This window comes from Loa loa (genome assembly GCF_000183805.2).
Source record: "Loa loa unplaced genomic scaffold supercont3.315, whole genome shotgun sequence".
In the NCBI taxonomy this organism is placed as follows: Eukaryota; Metazoa; Nematoda; class Chromadorea; order Rhabditida; family Onchocercidae; genus Loa; species Loa loa.
In genome coordinates, this window is record NW_018108495.1 from 40,253 (window position 1) to 56,182 (window position 15,930).

The 15,930-nt window shown below is 34.7% G+C and overlaps 2 protein-coding genes across 2 annotated transcripts in view; both read left to right on the forward strand.

Moving 5' to 3' along the window:
* Window positions 1–1,315: 1,315 nt before the first annotated feature.
* On the forward strand, window positions 1,316–11,946 carry LOAG_02487 (bromodomain containing protein). Its single transcript, XM_020446017.1, has 30 exons — window positions 1,316–1,451; window positions 1,690–1,801; window positions 2,042–2,301; window positions 2,465–2,590; window positions 2,729–2,816; window positions 3,172–3,313; window positions 3,424–3,596; window positions 3,695–3,847; window positions 4,115–4,210; window positions 4,395–4,514; window positions 4,601–4,748; window positions 5,220–5,336; window positions 5,442–5,641; window positions 5,924–6,091; window positions 6,276–6,467; window positions 6,658–6,784; window positions 7,029–7,171; window positions 7,309–7,458; window positions 7,529–7,636; window positions 7,787–7,906; window positions 8,296–8,401; window positions 8,764–9,056; window positions 9,186–9,290; window positions 9,385–9,481; window positions 9,600–9,690; window positions 9,794–9,848; window positions 9,921–10,053; window positions 10,146–10,321; window positions 10,549–10,695; window positions 11,096–11,946. The coding sequence occupies exons 1-30, from the start codon at window positions 1,339–1,341 to the stop codon at window positions 11,180–11,182; spliced, it is 4,146 nt and encodes a 1,381-aa protein (XP_020303591.1). The 5' UTR covers window positions 1,316–1,338; the 3' UTR covers window positions 11,183–11,946.
* Window positions 11,947–12,448: 502 nt separating this feature from the next.
* LOAG_18446 (SPRY domain-containing protein) overlaps window positions 12,449–15,930 on the forward strand; it is a 5,287-nt gene continuing 1,805 nt past the window's right edge. Inside the window, exons 1-9 of the mRNA XM_020451105.1 lie at window positions 12,449–12,657; window positions 13,013–13,105; window positions 13,203–13,291; window positions 13,453–13,633; window positions 13,965–14,109; window positions 14,252–14,406; window positions 14,681–14,797; window positions 15,240–15,351; window positions 15,615–15,774. Of these exons, the coding sequence (XP_020305143.1) occupies window positions 12,596–12,657; window positions 13,013–13,105; window positions 13,203–13,291; window positions 13,453–13,633; window positions 13,965–14,109; window positions 14,252–14,406; window positions 14,681–14,797; window positions 15,240–15,351; window positions 15,615–15,774 (1,114 nt within the window). The 5' untranslated portion in view covers window positions 12,449–12,595. The remainder of the gene's footprint in view (window positions 12,658–13,012; window positions 13,106–13,202; window positions 13,292–13,452; window positions 13,634–13,964; window positions 14,110–14,251; window positions 14,407–14,680; window positions 14,798–15,239; window positions 15,352–15,614; window positions 15,775–15,930) is intronic.

A 15,930-nucleotide genomic window follows, 5' to 3' on the forward strand; every position in this document is an offset into this window, starting at 1 on the left:
CCTTACCTTCATTCAGTAAGTTGCAGACCGGTTTTTGCTTTTCGAGATCACTTTTTACTCCTGATTTCCAGTATTTGAGAACAGTCACTTGGAAGATATCGGTTTGTACAAAATGCATCAACTTGATGCACGGACATACCCCAGCAGCACTTTCTATCTATATGTGTTGACAATGTCATCACGATCGATAATTCATGCTGTATTCTCTCCACATGTGTTGCTGTCATAAATAAAGTGACAGTTGAAGAACTATTTTAAGGTAACGAAATTTAAAAGTAGCTTACTCCATTAGCAAAGTAGTCAATAGATGAGTGCGCATTTGCGTTTTTTTTTACATATAGTTGAGCACGGGTAATTTTTGTTTCCAGTGGATATCGCACAATAGATAGAGAGTTTTTCCGGTGCTACACGTGATCAGAGAAAGTTGTGCATGTATGAATAATTACATTTCATGCAGGCAACTTCAATGATAATTATGCAAAAACGATCCTGTTGACGAGGTAAAGACATAATACCCGCTGGAACCTGTAGTCCGGACGATTGTAATGCTAAATCAATATATTCTTGCGCCTATAGTACACATAATATTTGGTAGCGAGCTTCATGTATATATTATTGATTAGTGGGTATGGAGTCATGATTGGGTGGAATTTCGTTTAGTAGGTAATAGAGTTAAACGTTTATGAAGTTAGAGGATGATACTATTAAACGGGAAAACGATTATAAGTTGTGAAAGGATAAAAAGATAAATCTTTAAGGGTGCGGTGCCACAGAGATGGTTATTTTAGAATACGCATTTTTGTGTTCGAGAAATACGGATACATGCATTGTAATACTCTGCTTTTTGCTTTTTTTTTTTCGGTGAAAAACGCGGAACATTTGGAATTTAAGAAGGTCAAGATAGAGCGGCTTATCGCGCATTATGTACATCCCGGAATGCAGTATACATGCACCATTGTCTTGTTAGTGTTGCATCATTCAGGGCTTTTTTGTTGTCTTTGTTGATGAATGGTAACATGTGACGGAGAGGATCGATTATACATTTTGTATTGATAGTGAAATGAGGTAGACAGTGCACGTCTTTTCAAGTCTTTGCTTTTGGTTACTTTATGCATTGGTTATGAGATTGGATGATCCTTTTTTTGGAAAAATTTTGGAGGACATTTCCTTCCATGTTATCATCTATCTAACTGCCATGGTTTTCTGACTTGTATTCTGTGTATGCCACCGCTGAAAGATACGCTAAATGATCCGATTGTTTTAGTGACTCCCACAAAGTGATAGTCCATGTTTCATCGATGGTTGAATTGTTTTAGACTTTTATAAGAATTTGGACTAATGCCATCACTTGGTCGGAAACAGTTCAAACCATCACCATGTCCAACTGATCTGAAACCTGATGATAAAGTGTTTCATCTTCCACTTACCAATGAAATTTTCACATCATATGAGTAAGTTTTTCTCTTCATTTGCCTTCATTTAGTGGTAGATACATCGTACGATATTAGGCACTGTCTATATCACATTTGTCATTATGATATTCTAGTTTTGCCTGAATCGTGAATTTTTGCCGAGCTCTCTGATCGTTTTTTGAATGAAACTGAAGTTTGAAGGTTTAGGAATTTTTCGATATCTTGAAAATCTCTCTTAGGAACTAAGCGTTTTTTTAATGATATTTGTTGTTTTCAGCGACTTCTTTCAACGACAAATCGCTCTTAGTTCTATGGTTTGGACATGTTCCGTAACTGGAAAAACGGGTTTGACATTTGAGGAAGCTCTTGATTCCGAAAGGAATGCGCAGGTAAGGCATTGCTTCATACAACTGTTTAATTTGGAGGTAATAACAGTAATATAAAGGATGTAATCATTTCACTGCATAATTTCTTCTAAGTAAAGATATTTGTAATTGAAATTTATCAATTAATTTTCGAAATTTGAAGTTAATTTTCGAGTTAAAAAAGGGCTTAGTAATTTTTCATTACATAAAGTGTGATTTCTTCCCAAGAATCGACTCCTACCAAATTAATGAGGAGCTTTTCAGGAAACACTGAAAACTTATCCGTCCTCTTTTGCAAGGCCTATTCTTTATCTTGTATACAAATTATCATGTCGTGGACGAATCGAGGATTTGGTGAACGATATTTACTTTTTTGTGAAAGACCACTTTTTGCTGGGCGAAGAAGTTACATACGGCGGTGGACGTGGTCGAAAAGATGTTATAATAAGAAAAGTGACGTATATTGATGTGGAAAATGATGTCGTCACAAATCAGCATAATGATGTGAAGAAACCAGCTATTTTGTGGGTTATTTTAATTAATTGATTTATAGTTTAAATTCTGTTGAAATGCTCGAGATCCGTTTTTTTTTTTTTTAATTCAAAGTTAGCATCATGCATAGTTTTATGGTAAAACAACTTGTGAGACTATTAACGTTGAACTTTGAGTATAATCATCCTTTTCAAGTGTGAAAAGAGGAGAGCTGCTGATACCACCAGCAGAGCGCTACATGTACGATGTTCTAATACTAGACAAGCATAACGGGAATGCTAACAATAAAGTACGCGAACGAGTCGGTCATCAAGATCTGCTGTAATTTTTTTTTTTTTGAATCCTTTTCAGTCGATTGTCTTTTTAAGTTTCAGCTTTGTTTTTACGAAACCAAAACCAAAATTTTTGTCCAACTTATTTCATACTATCTGTTATTTCATATCACTTAAAATTTTCCAGACGAAGCAAATCTCTATGGGCTCGGAATATGATACGCGTATTCCTGAAAAATTCTTGTACAACAGATCACGAACGTCTGACCGTAAAAGTAAGCTTTCGAATTTAAATTAACTGCTGGTATTTGGTCATTGATTTTGCAAGTATTTCATGCATCTAATTTCATTATCAACATATTCCATAGTACGTTTGTGTAAAATAATTTTTACCCGAACAGCTTATTGCTACTGATATTTCGTTATAGATGCTGAATCATATTCCATACTTGATTACATTGACTTTAGGCTGTGAATCAAGAGGGAATTTCAAAGAAAACTGTGTAGAATTTTTGTTAAAATAAGTTAATGTTCGATTTATATATTTAATAAACGTGAATGAAATTCTATCTTTTCTTTGAAATTATAGTTTCAATTTGCTGACCTTGCTGACAAAGTCAATTTTTTCAGAAAGAATTGCTAGAAAATTTTCAACTGGAAAGTATGTCTTGGAATGAAGTATTTGCTGGACCGATTGCACAGTTTCCGCGGACACCTTTAATGCATCGTGGACCAAATAAAGGAGTTTCCCGTCCACCTCGCAACCACCTAGGTGCATTTCCCAAACTAACTATTTAATCAAACTTGTAACTAGCTATTTAATCAAGCTTCTGAACTGCACATTGGAATGATATTCTCTTTTCAATTTCCATCGTATTTTAGATGGCCATCCTATTGATGATCTAGATATGCAGTCAACATCGGATGCCGACTTTGCTGACATTATGGAAAAAGATAAGATACATGCACGATCGAAGAAGGCATCTCTAGAGAAGGATAAAAAGGAAAACGACAAGAAAGAAGAGGGTGGCAGGAGGACGAAGAAGAAAAAAGCGGTATAATTTGTTTTAGGTTTCAGTTTCGAATTTTCAATTCTGCATATTGCACTTTGTAGTTTCTAAACTTTGGTGGTTGTACGAAAAATAAAATTTAGATTGCCGAGCAGCAGGAAGAATTGGAAAGTCTTTTTGAACAAGCACGAAAAGTAAATATCGAAAATCTCTCCCACTGGGAACAGGATGAACGTCTGTTATCTGAAACTGAAATTGTTGAATTGAAGCAGTTAATCCGGCAGACTAAACAAAAGGTTTGGTTATAGTCAAATTGATTTTCTTTTGAAAAAAGTTAATGGCAAATTTCCAACCATTTTTTTTTTTACCTCAATATGCTTCTTATTTATAATTTGCCCACTGGTCATCAAAAATTTGTTCATGTTACTTTTAGTCTGGTATCAATGGATGCTCAAATTCTAGCTTGTATAGGCTCTACTAGAACTTTCATCGTCCAATGTAAATTTGCAGAGCAGATTTTTTCACCCACTACTGTATTATCATCATGATATTGCATACTTTAGGAACGTCAGGAAAAACGTTTGAATAAACAACGGGCAAAGGAAATGTTACTGGAATGGAAAAAACCGAGAGATGATATCCTTTGTGACGACCTCCGAGTAAAATTTACTTTATTGTATTTTTTTTCCGAGAATTCCCAAACGAAAGAGTCAACTTTTGTAATTTTAGTGTTGTGTTATTGATTGCTTTGCTATGGATCAGTTATTTCGTAATTTCCTTTTCTCTGCTTTTCTAATGTGGTTTTGCAAATTTGACAACATTAAATTATTGTCGATTTTTTAGCCCTTACCTCAATTGACACCTCTTCTACTTCCTCTATGGATGTCCGACGACGATTTTGGCGATTATTTATACATTTTTGAATTCTTCCAAAGTTTTGCGGAATTGTTACCAATTAAAGAAGTATGTTTTTTGTGTGTTGGTGATCGCTTACTCTGTTTTAGTGATTTGCAGTCACTTTGTCACACTTTTCAAATCGACTCTTTCAGGTCCGTGGCATTAATCAGGTCAAGTTTGGTGAAATTATATCAGCTGTAAGAAGTCGAACCCCAGAGCAAGATAGCTTATTTGTTCAACTGATGCACATTTTGTTGAAAGCCAAAGCTGAACGAGCTGATGAAGAAGATGGTGATGAAGGTAGACCTTCTCGTAACTTTGAATACTATGCATTTCATATTTCAGTACGAAATATTTCAGTACAATTTTATCGGATTTCTCAATTTTTTCTTTTTTTTATAATATAAAGCAGTAAGCGCTTTGGTTTCATTTCATAACGTTTTATCTTGGTCAGCAACGTCACCTATTGATTGGCTACGCTTGACTTTTACTTCAAATTCGGCTTGCTCATGCAGAGCACTTTCTCTTCTTTGATGCTGGAGGGAGATCAATTTGAATTACTGTTGTTTTGTAATATCCCTTCGTTTGCTTAATGTTAATCTCATTCGATTTTTTTATTCTGACGATGTGTTTTATCGAAATATGTATAATATTATAATTTATTTTTGTAATCCTTCACTAATCAGATTATCCGAAGTTAGTGGTATAATGACCAAAATTGAGGTCGAATTCATTATCATTTCAGAAACATATCAGTTTTGTTACTTTTAGTTAACCTGAGTAACAAAGAAGAAATACCAGTAGATGCAAATGATATCGACCACAAAATATATGGTCCAGAAATTCGTCAAGCGACAGTCTTTCATGAGAATATTCGACTTACACATGGCAAGTAGTAGTGGTTATAGTTCAGCAAATTAGTTTTTCAGATATTCTGGACATTTTATCTTCCAGCACTTGAAAATTTTTCGCTTTAAGGTGAGAAAATTTCAGGATTAAGTGCACGGCATCTGCCGATCGACTGGATGACTCTGACGGAAGTAATGCGATTATCACTGATGACATCAGGGTATTATACAGGAGCTCCTACCCATCGATTTCGGTTATTTTCAAGAGGGGCTATTCGTTGCTATGAAGATGAAGGGTTTTTGTTTGCCAAAGATAATCCTCAAATTATGAGTGTTTTAGAAAAGGTTATTGATTTTTTATGTTCCATATTTGAAACTCGAAGAAGAGAGTACTGATTAATTCTTTTCGAAAGTCAGCATGAGATCTGAAAATATCTTTAAAGAAAAGTGATATAATTTAAAGCGCTGTACTTCATGTTCTGGCATTGTTTACTTGAAATCTTAAGACATTAATAATTTTTTATGCACTTGCTGACTAATGGAAACATCGAACAAATGTTTAAATAGTAGATTTTGTTATTGCTGCTTGTGCTATTTTTTATATGAACGGTGAAAAAATAATTCCAGAAATCGGTATTTGATCTCCAACCTTATGAACGCATAGCGTTATTCAAAGTGGTGATACAGCAGTTACTTAGTTATCATAAATTTCGTTCCACATCTGATGAACGTATTATTTCCCTTCTTGATGTACGCAAAGAGTTGAAAAACCTTCGAAATTTCGATGCTACGCAGGTTTCATTATACTGTTTCCATTTCAGCGATATCGCTTTTGTTTAAAAAGCTTTCGAAAGTAATGGTACTATACTCGTCAGATTGTTATGAATCACATCTAATGTGGGTATGAACACACTGATAAGAATTTTTAAATGAGGGATTATTGAATAGTTTATCGGCGAGCTCAGTGGGGATTCTTCAGGAAAAGGAAGCTCGAGAGGCTTCTTTGGTTCGAGAATATGAAGCAGAGCAATTAGAGGAACTTGGAGAAGCGGCTAGGGCGGATTTTGCCAAAAAAGAAGAACCTTCTAAGGAAACGACTATGTTAATTAATTTTGTGAAAGGTGGAAGCTTCATTGGGAGACGAGAGGAGCGACTGAGGGAAGTCGAGCAGGTGTTTTATGAATTTTTTTGGAATTTTGTCGTTATTTTAAAACTTGAAATTTGATCTGGAAGTTTCTCTGTTAAAAATCTCAAAAATTTCGCAAATTTTTTCACTCTTCCCCCTCCATTCCGATTTCCTCTGATGTGTTTTATACTGAAAGTACTTACAAATAGATTTGATCATAAACTTTACTTTCCAGATACTTATGAAAGGAGTTTCATACGCCGAAATGGAAGCTGACGAAATAAAAAAAATTCGTTCATTGCAAGTGGAACACATAACTGCTGCAGAGAATGATTTGCTGAAACTGATTTACAAAATACAAAGTAAATATGTAGCTGATTTTGTTTACAAATCACCACTATGTTGTAGGCAGTGATGGAGTAAGCTAAAATTTTGTAAAGGAATGTATTGATCGATACCAGTACAGCAGTACAACAGTTGTGGTTGCTTAAAAAGAGGGCATTTTCAAAGTTGGTTGCTCATTGCCGCCAGCGGTAGTAGTATAGCCATTGTGACAAAACTCATCTTAAATTCGAAATTTTTGCTTCTATTGATTAATGTCCTTAGGTCGCGTTGGTTGGCATTGTCTTGGCCGTGATCGAGGATTTCGTACATATTGGTTCTTCAATTCACTGCCATTGATTCTGGTAGAAAATACTAATTCGACGGATGAACGAGGTCCTTGCCTTGGACCAACACCGCTAGATAAGGTGAACTTTCTAAACTTTTTTTTCAATTTTTTAATTTTCATTCTATGGAATTTACGGTTTAAATGCTATAGTTTTTATAGCACTTAAATTTCACTGCATGAAATTTACAGATAATTTTTGAATTTTGGTGGCTTTAGGTTGATGATAAATATCGTCAGTCGTGCGGAAGTGATGATGAGGTGCGGAAAGATCTTTTGAGCTGTACAGCTACTGAAGACTGCCCAGTGCATGGGAAGTTCCACCGTTCCCGATGGCAATTAATCAAAAGCATGGATGTCCTTAATGAAGTTAGCTCTCTCTAATATTTTATTTTCGGAATTTCGTATTTGTTAGTTTTTTACAGCATTTAAATTCCAGATTGAATCCGCGTGTAACAGTCGTGGCTTTCGGGAATCTGAACTTTTAGAAAATTTGAAGTTCTTCAGCCCTTTATTGAAAAGCATACTTGGTCGATGCTCAGAAAAGGTAAAGTTTTTGCTGTCGCAATTAATTTTGCAAAGGAATTGCTTTCTGGCTATCAGAACAAGTGATAAGCATAAGATTGTGCAGTTGTAATTAATAGCAAGTCCAATATGAGGTTTTTTTGGTAAATAAAAATTATTGATTGAATTCCAGATCAGTTCCGGTGAAATTTATACAGACCTTTTGTTGACGGATATTGACTTGGTAGATAACTCCGTGACATTCGATTGGAATCGTGAATTTATCGATATGCTTTTGGATTTAGAAGAAAAGGTAATTTGCAAGTAATTTTATATAAAATTTATGGCTTCAGTATTGAATGCGGTCACATACAGTAAAGAATGGTAAACCTGACGGCTGATCACTTTAGATTCTAAATTACATAAAATCTACCAGTTGTATTGAATGCAAAAAATTTTATGGTTTCCTTAAGACAGAAAGCATCATGCTTACATTGATTTACTAAATAGGACGGAAGATGTTTTTCTGGTTGAAAAAATTTGGTTTCATTTGGCGTGTTGTGTTTCTTCGTGATTAGTTATTGACTTTATGATTGTTCCTGCCGTTTTGCTGTAGTTCTGTTGTGTTTCTTCGTGATTAGTTATTGACTTTATGATTGTTCCTGCCGTTTTGCTGTAGTTCCAAGGAAGCACTTTTTTCAGGTTGAGCAAGGGTGCATTGGTCATTTAGCTATCAGTGATATTCGTCGCAGGGAAGAGTGGCGTGAGTCACTACTTCAGAAGCGCAATGTTACTTCTTTTGTTGAAAGTAATGTTTCACTAAAAAGAAGCTAATTGCAAGGAAGATAGATATCTGCTCTTTCCTCTCTCTCTCATAGGGCATTCTTGTTCCTTGTTTTTTTATAAGTTGTAAATGCGAATTGTAAAATATTATTCACAGTCTTTAAATTACCTGTGCAATGGGCGAAAACGGATTATTTTTCCTGGGATAAAAAATTGTGATAAAAACTTTTATTGTTCATTCCTTACTGAAGTTTTTGATAGGTGCTACTGAAATTTGGTTTTTCTAGTTTGTCTAAAATTATCTGCATTTCCAGTCGCTATATTTACCTTAACTATCTTGATTCTTTGATTTGAAGATTCTTCATTCGTATTTTGTTTTTGTTGTAGGGGATGTGGAAGTTTTCGGAGAAACAGTGTTCACGATTGATGAAGTGAAGTCACTGAATGAATTGGAACATCTAGCTGTTGCATTTTTGCAAATTGTTCAGGGAATTAACCTGAAATTTTTACGGCTCCCTTTTGCTACTGCCTCTTCGAAAGAAAAAGATTGCGCGAATATTCCCACGACTACTTTTGATCAGTGGCAAAAATCATTATTAAAATGCTGCTCTGTATCGGCTTTATCACTGTACTACACAACTTTAGAGTCTTCCATCTTATGGACGAGAAGTCGGCTTCAAGTATGGCATTGAAATTTACTCAGAAATCAACTGCTTATTCTGCCTTATGAACTTCTTTGTAAAAGTCTTCAAATTTTTGAACTGAATAGTTTTAAGAAAATATCTAATTGAATAATGTAAAAGTTTAAGGCAAGATGTCGGAAGTGCCGTAAGAGAGGCGAAACTGAAAAACTATGCATGTGTGCACGTTGTGATCGATGTTATCACATTGATTGCGCTAAGCCAAAAATCAAGGTATGTTGTAAAGTGGGGTCTTCCTTTTCCCGGTTTTAATGTGCGCGCGACATAGTGTATCAGAGTATCCTTAATTTGAGCTGATGAATTTCAGGATCCTAATGGTTGGATGTGCTCTGATTGCAAAGCTCTGGTAAAAGCGCAGGAAGCCGAAGAGAAATGGAAAAGGCAGCAAACCATGAAAAAGGAAGGTTGGTTTAGATACTCTTAAAATGATGTGATGCTTATAATATTAAACAGATTTTAATTATAATCCAATTGTTGTTTAATGTGAATATGGAAATTTCAGATGAGATTTAGTTTTTTTAGAAGAAGAGGAACAAAGTTTTAGCCGAGGAAGCGATGATTCCTGTGGTACGTCTGCAGATGAATTTGCCGAACAACCACTCGTTGAAGAAGAGTGTGTTTTACCCTTAGATTCTCATTTACCTATTTGTAGATTTTCAAATTATAACTCAAAATTTGTATCAATTTCTGATTTCTCTTGTCATATTCCTTTTCAGATTCGAACTTCCATCAGATATGCTGAAAACGTCAAGCGGGCGTATTGTGAAGAAGGTCAGTACTATTCTGCATATTTCATATAGATTGTTTGTGTAATGTAGTCTCCTAATTGAAATGATTCTTCAGGTAACTTATGCCGATGAATCGTTCGAAGAGATAAGGAGAAGCGTGCGGAAGAAGAATATTGTTGATGGTGAAAGTGATGAGGGTGGTAGCACTAGTGAGAGTGAATATTCATATGCAAAACAAAAACGGCCCAGTAAGTTTGCATGGAGGGATGATTTTTTAGACCTTTGCGGAAACCTTAATCACAATTTGACCGTTGAAAATTTCAATATACCACATTTCTAGGTAGAAGTGGTGAACGGGCACTAGGAAATCTAACAATTAGCTTGCGTGAAACAGATAATCGAGTGCGAAACACATTACGTGCTTTCGAGTTATTGATAAGTGAAGCAATGCGACAGCAAATTGCTTGGCCTTTTCTAAAACCAGTGGATGCCAAGACTGTACCCGATTACTACCAGGTAATTTTTTAATATCCAGTTCTTTTTCATGTATATGAAAAGTCTAACCATGTAATTTTACTTCTCTAGAATAATTACCAGATCAGAAGCTGAACATCCTCATGAAAACTTGAGCATCCTTTCCCGAAAGTGGTTCACATTTTGAGCTTAATCGCTTACTATCCATCCTGTAGTCAAGCTATTAATAAAAAGAAAGAAAGAATTAAAATCCTTTAATATTTTTCTAGATTATCAAAAGGCCGATGGATTTGCGTACAATAATGAACAAACTAAAGCAACGACTATACGATACGCCCGATCAAGTAATAGCGGATGCACGGTTGATTTTCGAAAACTGTCGTATTTACAACGAAGAAGAGTCCGAAATTTGTAAGGTATGCGAGCGAATATTTTAGCTCTTTATCATCAATGCATACTATGCTGAATCCATTTTTTTTTCCCCTCTTTTTCGCTCAAAGTGCAATAAATTATCACTTATTTGTATTTGTAAGTTATGTGGTTCAGTATTAATTCTTCTGGAAGTTACGGTAGCGTTAAGTGTACTTGGCTTACAATTATTAAACATAATGATATTTTCAAAAGTTTCACACTCAGAACTGGAATTGATTAATCCAACAATATATTGTTAATGCTATACCAGGAAAGGCATTCATGTCGAACCATTTTCACTCGATTATTCAAAATAATGATTACTTCATACAAGACATAATCTTGTATGGCTTCTTATGGTGTAAAAATCTTATGCAGCTTTAAAATATGTGTGTATGTTTCCAGTGTGCTACCAAATTGGAAGAGTTTATGGAAGAACGATTTAGCAAAGTACTGCAGGCAAATGCAGTCCGAACGCGAAGTGGATGTTAACGAATGAGAGAAGTCTCAAAAAGCTTCACTCTGTTTCTGTTAATTCCTTTGGTGCCGGGAACCGTGTTTAGGTTGCACTGGAAGTTCATCAGTTACCATGCTGCAGTCTCGAGTCTTCTATGATTAATTTTGGTCATACAATATTTCCAAGATTCCTTTACTGATTACATTAAGTTTGTTAACATTCAGTACTGAATAGAATTATAGCCTTATCGTGAAAATGTCGTTAAAAAAGTTGGAATTATCGTAAAAAATACAAGCTACAAAAAGAAAAAAAATACAAAGATACAAACATATAGCGATGCTATAAAAATGTCGATGTCTATGATGGGACCATCGATTGATTTTGAGGTCTCGAAGATGAAACTGTAATTTTGTTGACTATCCTGACACAGTTTCAGTCATATTTTAGCCGTACAGATCTTCTTCTTGCTTTAGAAAGCATTTTGTTATGTTATTTTATCATTGTTAAAATATTGAGCAAATTGTAACAATTGTTCCAACCGTATAAAACTACTGCAATGTATACATTTGGTGTCCGGTATTTGTGTTGATAACGGAATGGAAGGAACAATTGTTTTTTCCGGTGCGTTTAGTCAGAAGTATGAAATTCGTTTGTCAAGCAAATATTTGCCAAATAAATGAGAACTGTCCGACGTAGTGATATGTGTTTGCTTTGTTTGACAATATTTCTGATCATTTCGATGACGTAGATGGTCTATGTTAGGCAGGGTACAAAACTATTTGAATATATTAAATTTCACTGAACAGTGCCTCCTAATAAAAAGTGGCTATTTCTGCATGCCCACTGCATGATATTCGTGAAGTTCTCATTCGAAACATTTGTTTGATGGTACCATACTTAATATGTTTCCCAGGTTATAAATACTGTTTGAAATGAACCTTGTGCTCCTTTGACCTCTTAGCATTGACAGTCATGCTGCATTGTCAATTTGCATATTTAAATTTAATTAATTAATTGGTTAATTTGAGCAAAGATATGAATGAATGCCTAGTTAATCTATTTTGCGCAAAAAATTCTTTTGTTGGAGTTTTGATATTGTTTTCGCATTATTAGCACTTGGCCTTATGGTATGAATAACCAGATTATAGGGTTGTCCTTGTATTTGGCGTTATGACTTATCAGATGAAGGATACTTATGCTTTAAGTCTTTAGTTTGGCTTCCATTCTGTTACATCTAGCATTCTGCTATGATTCATTTTTCTAGGTATTTGTTTTTTTCCCCCAGAATTAATTTGTAAGCTAAAAGCTGATATGTGATACAATTGCATAGAGTTTTCCTGGTTAGAACGGCAATAACGCATAATGCTTGAAGTAAGAAGGGTGAATAGAGTTTTCGTAACATTTTTCTTAAATGGCTTATATTTAAATCAAATCATTACTTTTAGGAGATGAGACAGAGAAGTACTCGTAAAGGAGCGACAAAACCGGCTCCATCTACTGTTTGTTATTGGTAAGCTTTTGATGTAAGGTTATGTTGAAGTATTATAATTTGATTTGTTCGAATTTGAGTGTTTTCGTTGTTGCTATCAAAGCTCATGTATTTCTATTTTTAAATCTGGCAATTTTGGTTTAATGATTTAATTTGGTTAAATAGCTAAATGCGCAATTTTATGCTGTTTTATTAAATCTAGGGAAAGAAAGAATATTGGGATGATGTATTTGCACCCGTAAATTTGACAGTTTGTGGAGCGACATTGTAAATGGCTTTGAAGTTTCGTATAAATGAATAATAACTAATGAGAAGCAGGACAGGTCTACTTTCACTTTTCACTGAATAGAAAGTAGAAATTAAACAGATTTTTCAGTGATGGTAAGCGTGAAGTGGGAACATTAGAGCTGTATTGTGCTGTTTGTCGAAAATGGTTCCATGGACGATGCTTAAAAGATTTAACTGATTTGTAAGTTAAATTTTCGAACCATCTTAACGAGAGAAATGTTAGGAGATATTCCATCATATTAAATTACCGCAACCTGAATTATTTCTTTACTTTGTAGTTATGGATTACCATTCATGGTATGCTATGTGTTCAACTGTGCCGACTGTAGTCCAACGAAAAAGGAAACATGGACACCGAAACAAGCAAGTAGGAATTGTACATTATTTAAGAATTAAGTGGTTCTTATAATTTAGCTTTTAATTTCTAGATAAGGTTTCGGCATTTCATTTTATAGAATATTGCAAAATTCATAGTGACATAAAAAGTCTTAATAATTTATTTGAAATTCTTATAGTTTTTTTTTTCAGATTTTGCCCACATGTGTGTTACTGTTCTTGCAAATCTGACGCACAATGCACGGACTAAAAGAGCTAGTACAGGAAACGAGTCTGATGATAACGATCAGGAACTGATATTTCTAAACCTGGAAAATGAAATTATACCTTATTTCAATGCACAGTGGGAAAATCTTACATCTATGAGTCGTAGGTTAGTTTCTTTTAGGAAGTATTAGCACTGTAATCTTCAATAGTCATTTAATTGCAACTATAACAGTATATCTGTTCAAATATGTTTTAAATGAGGTCGGTGAGGTCTCATATTACATTCAGCATATCACTGCATATGTTGCAAGAAATTGAGTTTTTTTTCTTCACATACAGACATTTTTTAACTTATCATAGTGATTAGAATGTGCAGTAGAGAAATTGATACAAAAGACATACGAGTATTTTAAAGGACAAATTTTTGAAAAAATTCTAGTTGGAATTTTTTAATATGCTGCAATTTGTTTTACTTTGTTGAAAGAAACTTATTGAAGGGTAAAAAATACTTGGCATCAAACGTTGCAAAAGTCTTTGACCAAAGAAACAGAATTATTTGAATCAAGCGATGACGGACAAATATTTGCGTTACGTGAACTTGATTTATCATCCATAGGTCCGGGTCATGAAGCGTTGAAGCAGGTATTATACTGTGAATTATTTGGTGACGTAATGAAAGTAAATTAGTGCTGCTATTTGTCATTTCTATAGGTGGATGTTTAATCTTTTTTACAAAGCCTCTAATTCTTCTCAAAAAGTGAAAAGCAAAAAAAAAAAGCTTTAGATCGGTCGAAGTAAACCATTGGTTTCAAGTTTAGCACGCGATTTGTCTAAAGAGAATTTCGACAGGTCTGACGATTTAGCCGATGGTCCCAAGACAAGAGGTTCATCCAAACGACGCTATGTTGATCCTCCGAATACGTTCAAAAAGGCAAAACTGTAGGTTTTCTTAGATTTAAGTTTCTACAAGATGAATCTTAATTTCTGGAGAAAAATAGTCTTACCGAAATGTTGCATCATATATGGTGAACATTCTTGAAGTTTTCCTGAATCTGGAAATATCGGATTCGTATGGGTCGGTCATGTGGTCTTTCGTTTTTCTCTGCTATATTTACTTTTATTTTATTGCGAGACTAGACTAGGTTTTTGCTTGGTAGAAAAGAAAGAAGCAAGCACGGAATTCGTCGCATTTTTTATTCATTGTGTATTTCAGTACTGCTGATTATGCATCGACACGAATTATTGGGATTTCTGCACCCATCGATTTTCCATTTAATCGCGAAGGTTATCGGTATTATCTTGTCGAAAAAGACCTCATCGTTCCTAACAGGTAAGTTTAGGCTTTCATTGGTAGCTCTTTTCAGTTTCCGGATTTTTCATTATGAAGTTCGAAATTACTTTATATTTAAATTTTGTATTTTAATATCGATTTAAATTGCGAAATGCATTCTAAATTACTCCATCATACAATACTGTTACTTCAATTACTTCGTCTGCATTGCTTCTACATACTCCGAAAAGCAATACTGTTTTCACAAACTTCGCTAGGATTCTTAAATTTGTCAGATTTTGAAATGGTTGGTAGTGTTGCTGTCGAGGACTTTTTTCTGCTATAAAAGCATTTTGAAAGTCAGTGAAGACTTCAATTTAATGGTTTTCTGTTCCCGTTTAGATATATCGTTCAATATAACCAAATTGGTTTCGAAAAAAGGAAAATTCAAAAAGCATTTCTCTGGTATTGTATCCTTGATTGAAATTGAGGTACTTTCCAGAGACATTTTTGAATTGGAAGAAAGCACCTACAACAAACCAATCCCAGCACACATTTATCGTGTTGTTGTTCACCCACTAGTTACTTTGTCTCCAAATGATCGTGCTTATCAGGTACCAACCATTTCGTGAGTCTTTTTATCGGGAATATTGGGATTTGAAGATCTGAGCTTGATTTCGGACTTTATTAAAAAACTTTTTACGATACTTTTCCTAGAGTGGAAGTCCAGAAGCACTTTTCCTAGAGTGGAAGTCCAGAAATTATAAATAAGTAGTTCAGCTAAAGGACGTCATTACAGTCTGTTACTCGTGCAATAGTTTTAGAAAATCTCTATATCTTTTATTTGATCCCGATAAATTGCAGATTGGTTTTTTAGTTGAAATTGTCCGAAGATCGGTTATCCGTGAGCGGTTTTGAAGGTTACAGTGTCGCTCGAGCTACTCACTCGGTTTCCCATGGTACTTGGTATTTTGAAGTGGTTTTTACGGCGCAACCACCAGGTTCACATATAAGGATCGGTTGGAGCCAGGCTTTGGGTAGGTACTCGAAAGCCTTGGTTTATGAGTTCTCAAAATAGTTATAAGTCATTGAAAAAAGAAACTTTATTGATTCGGAATCATACTTTCAGCACCGATACAAGCATGTGTTGGCTATACACAACTATCTTATGCTTGGCGAAGTCATAAAGGCAC

Bases quoted from the DNA above. Each gene is read 5' to 3' on its own strand.
- LOAG_02487 (XM_020446017.1), top strand. From the start codon at position 1,339: ATGCCATCACTTGGTCGGAAACAGTTCAAACCATCACCATGTCCAACT. The intron at 8,402-8,763 runs GTAATGTTTCAC...TTTTTGTTGTAG, and splicing joins TGTTACTTCTTTTGTTGAAA to GGGATGTGGAAGTTTTCGGA. The intron at 9,482-9,599 runs GTTGGTTTAGAT...TAGTTTTTTTAG, and splicing joins GCAAACCATGAAAAAGGAAG to AAGAAGAGGAACAAAGTTTT.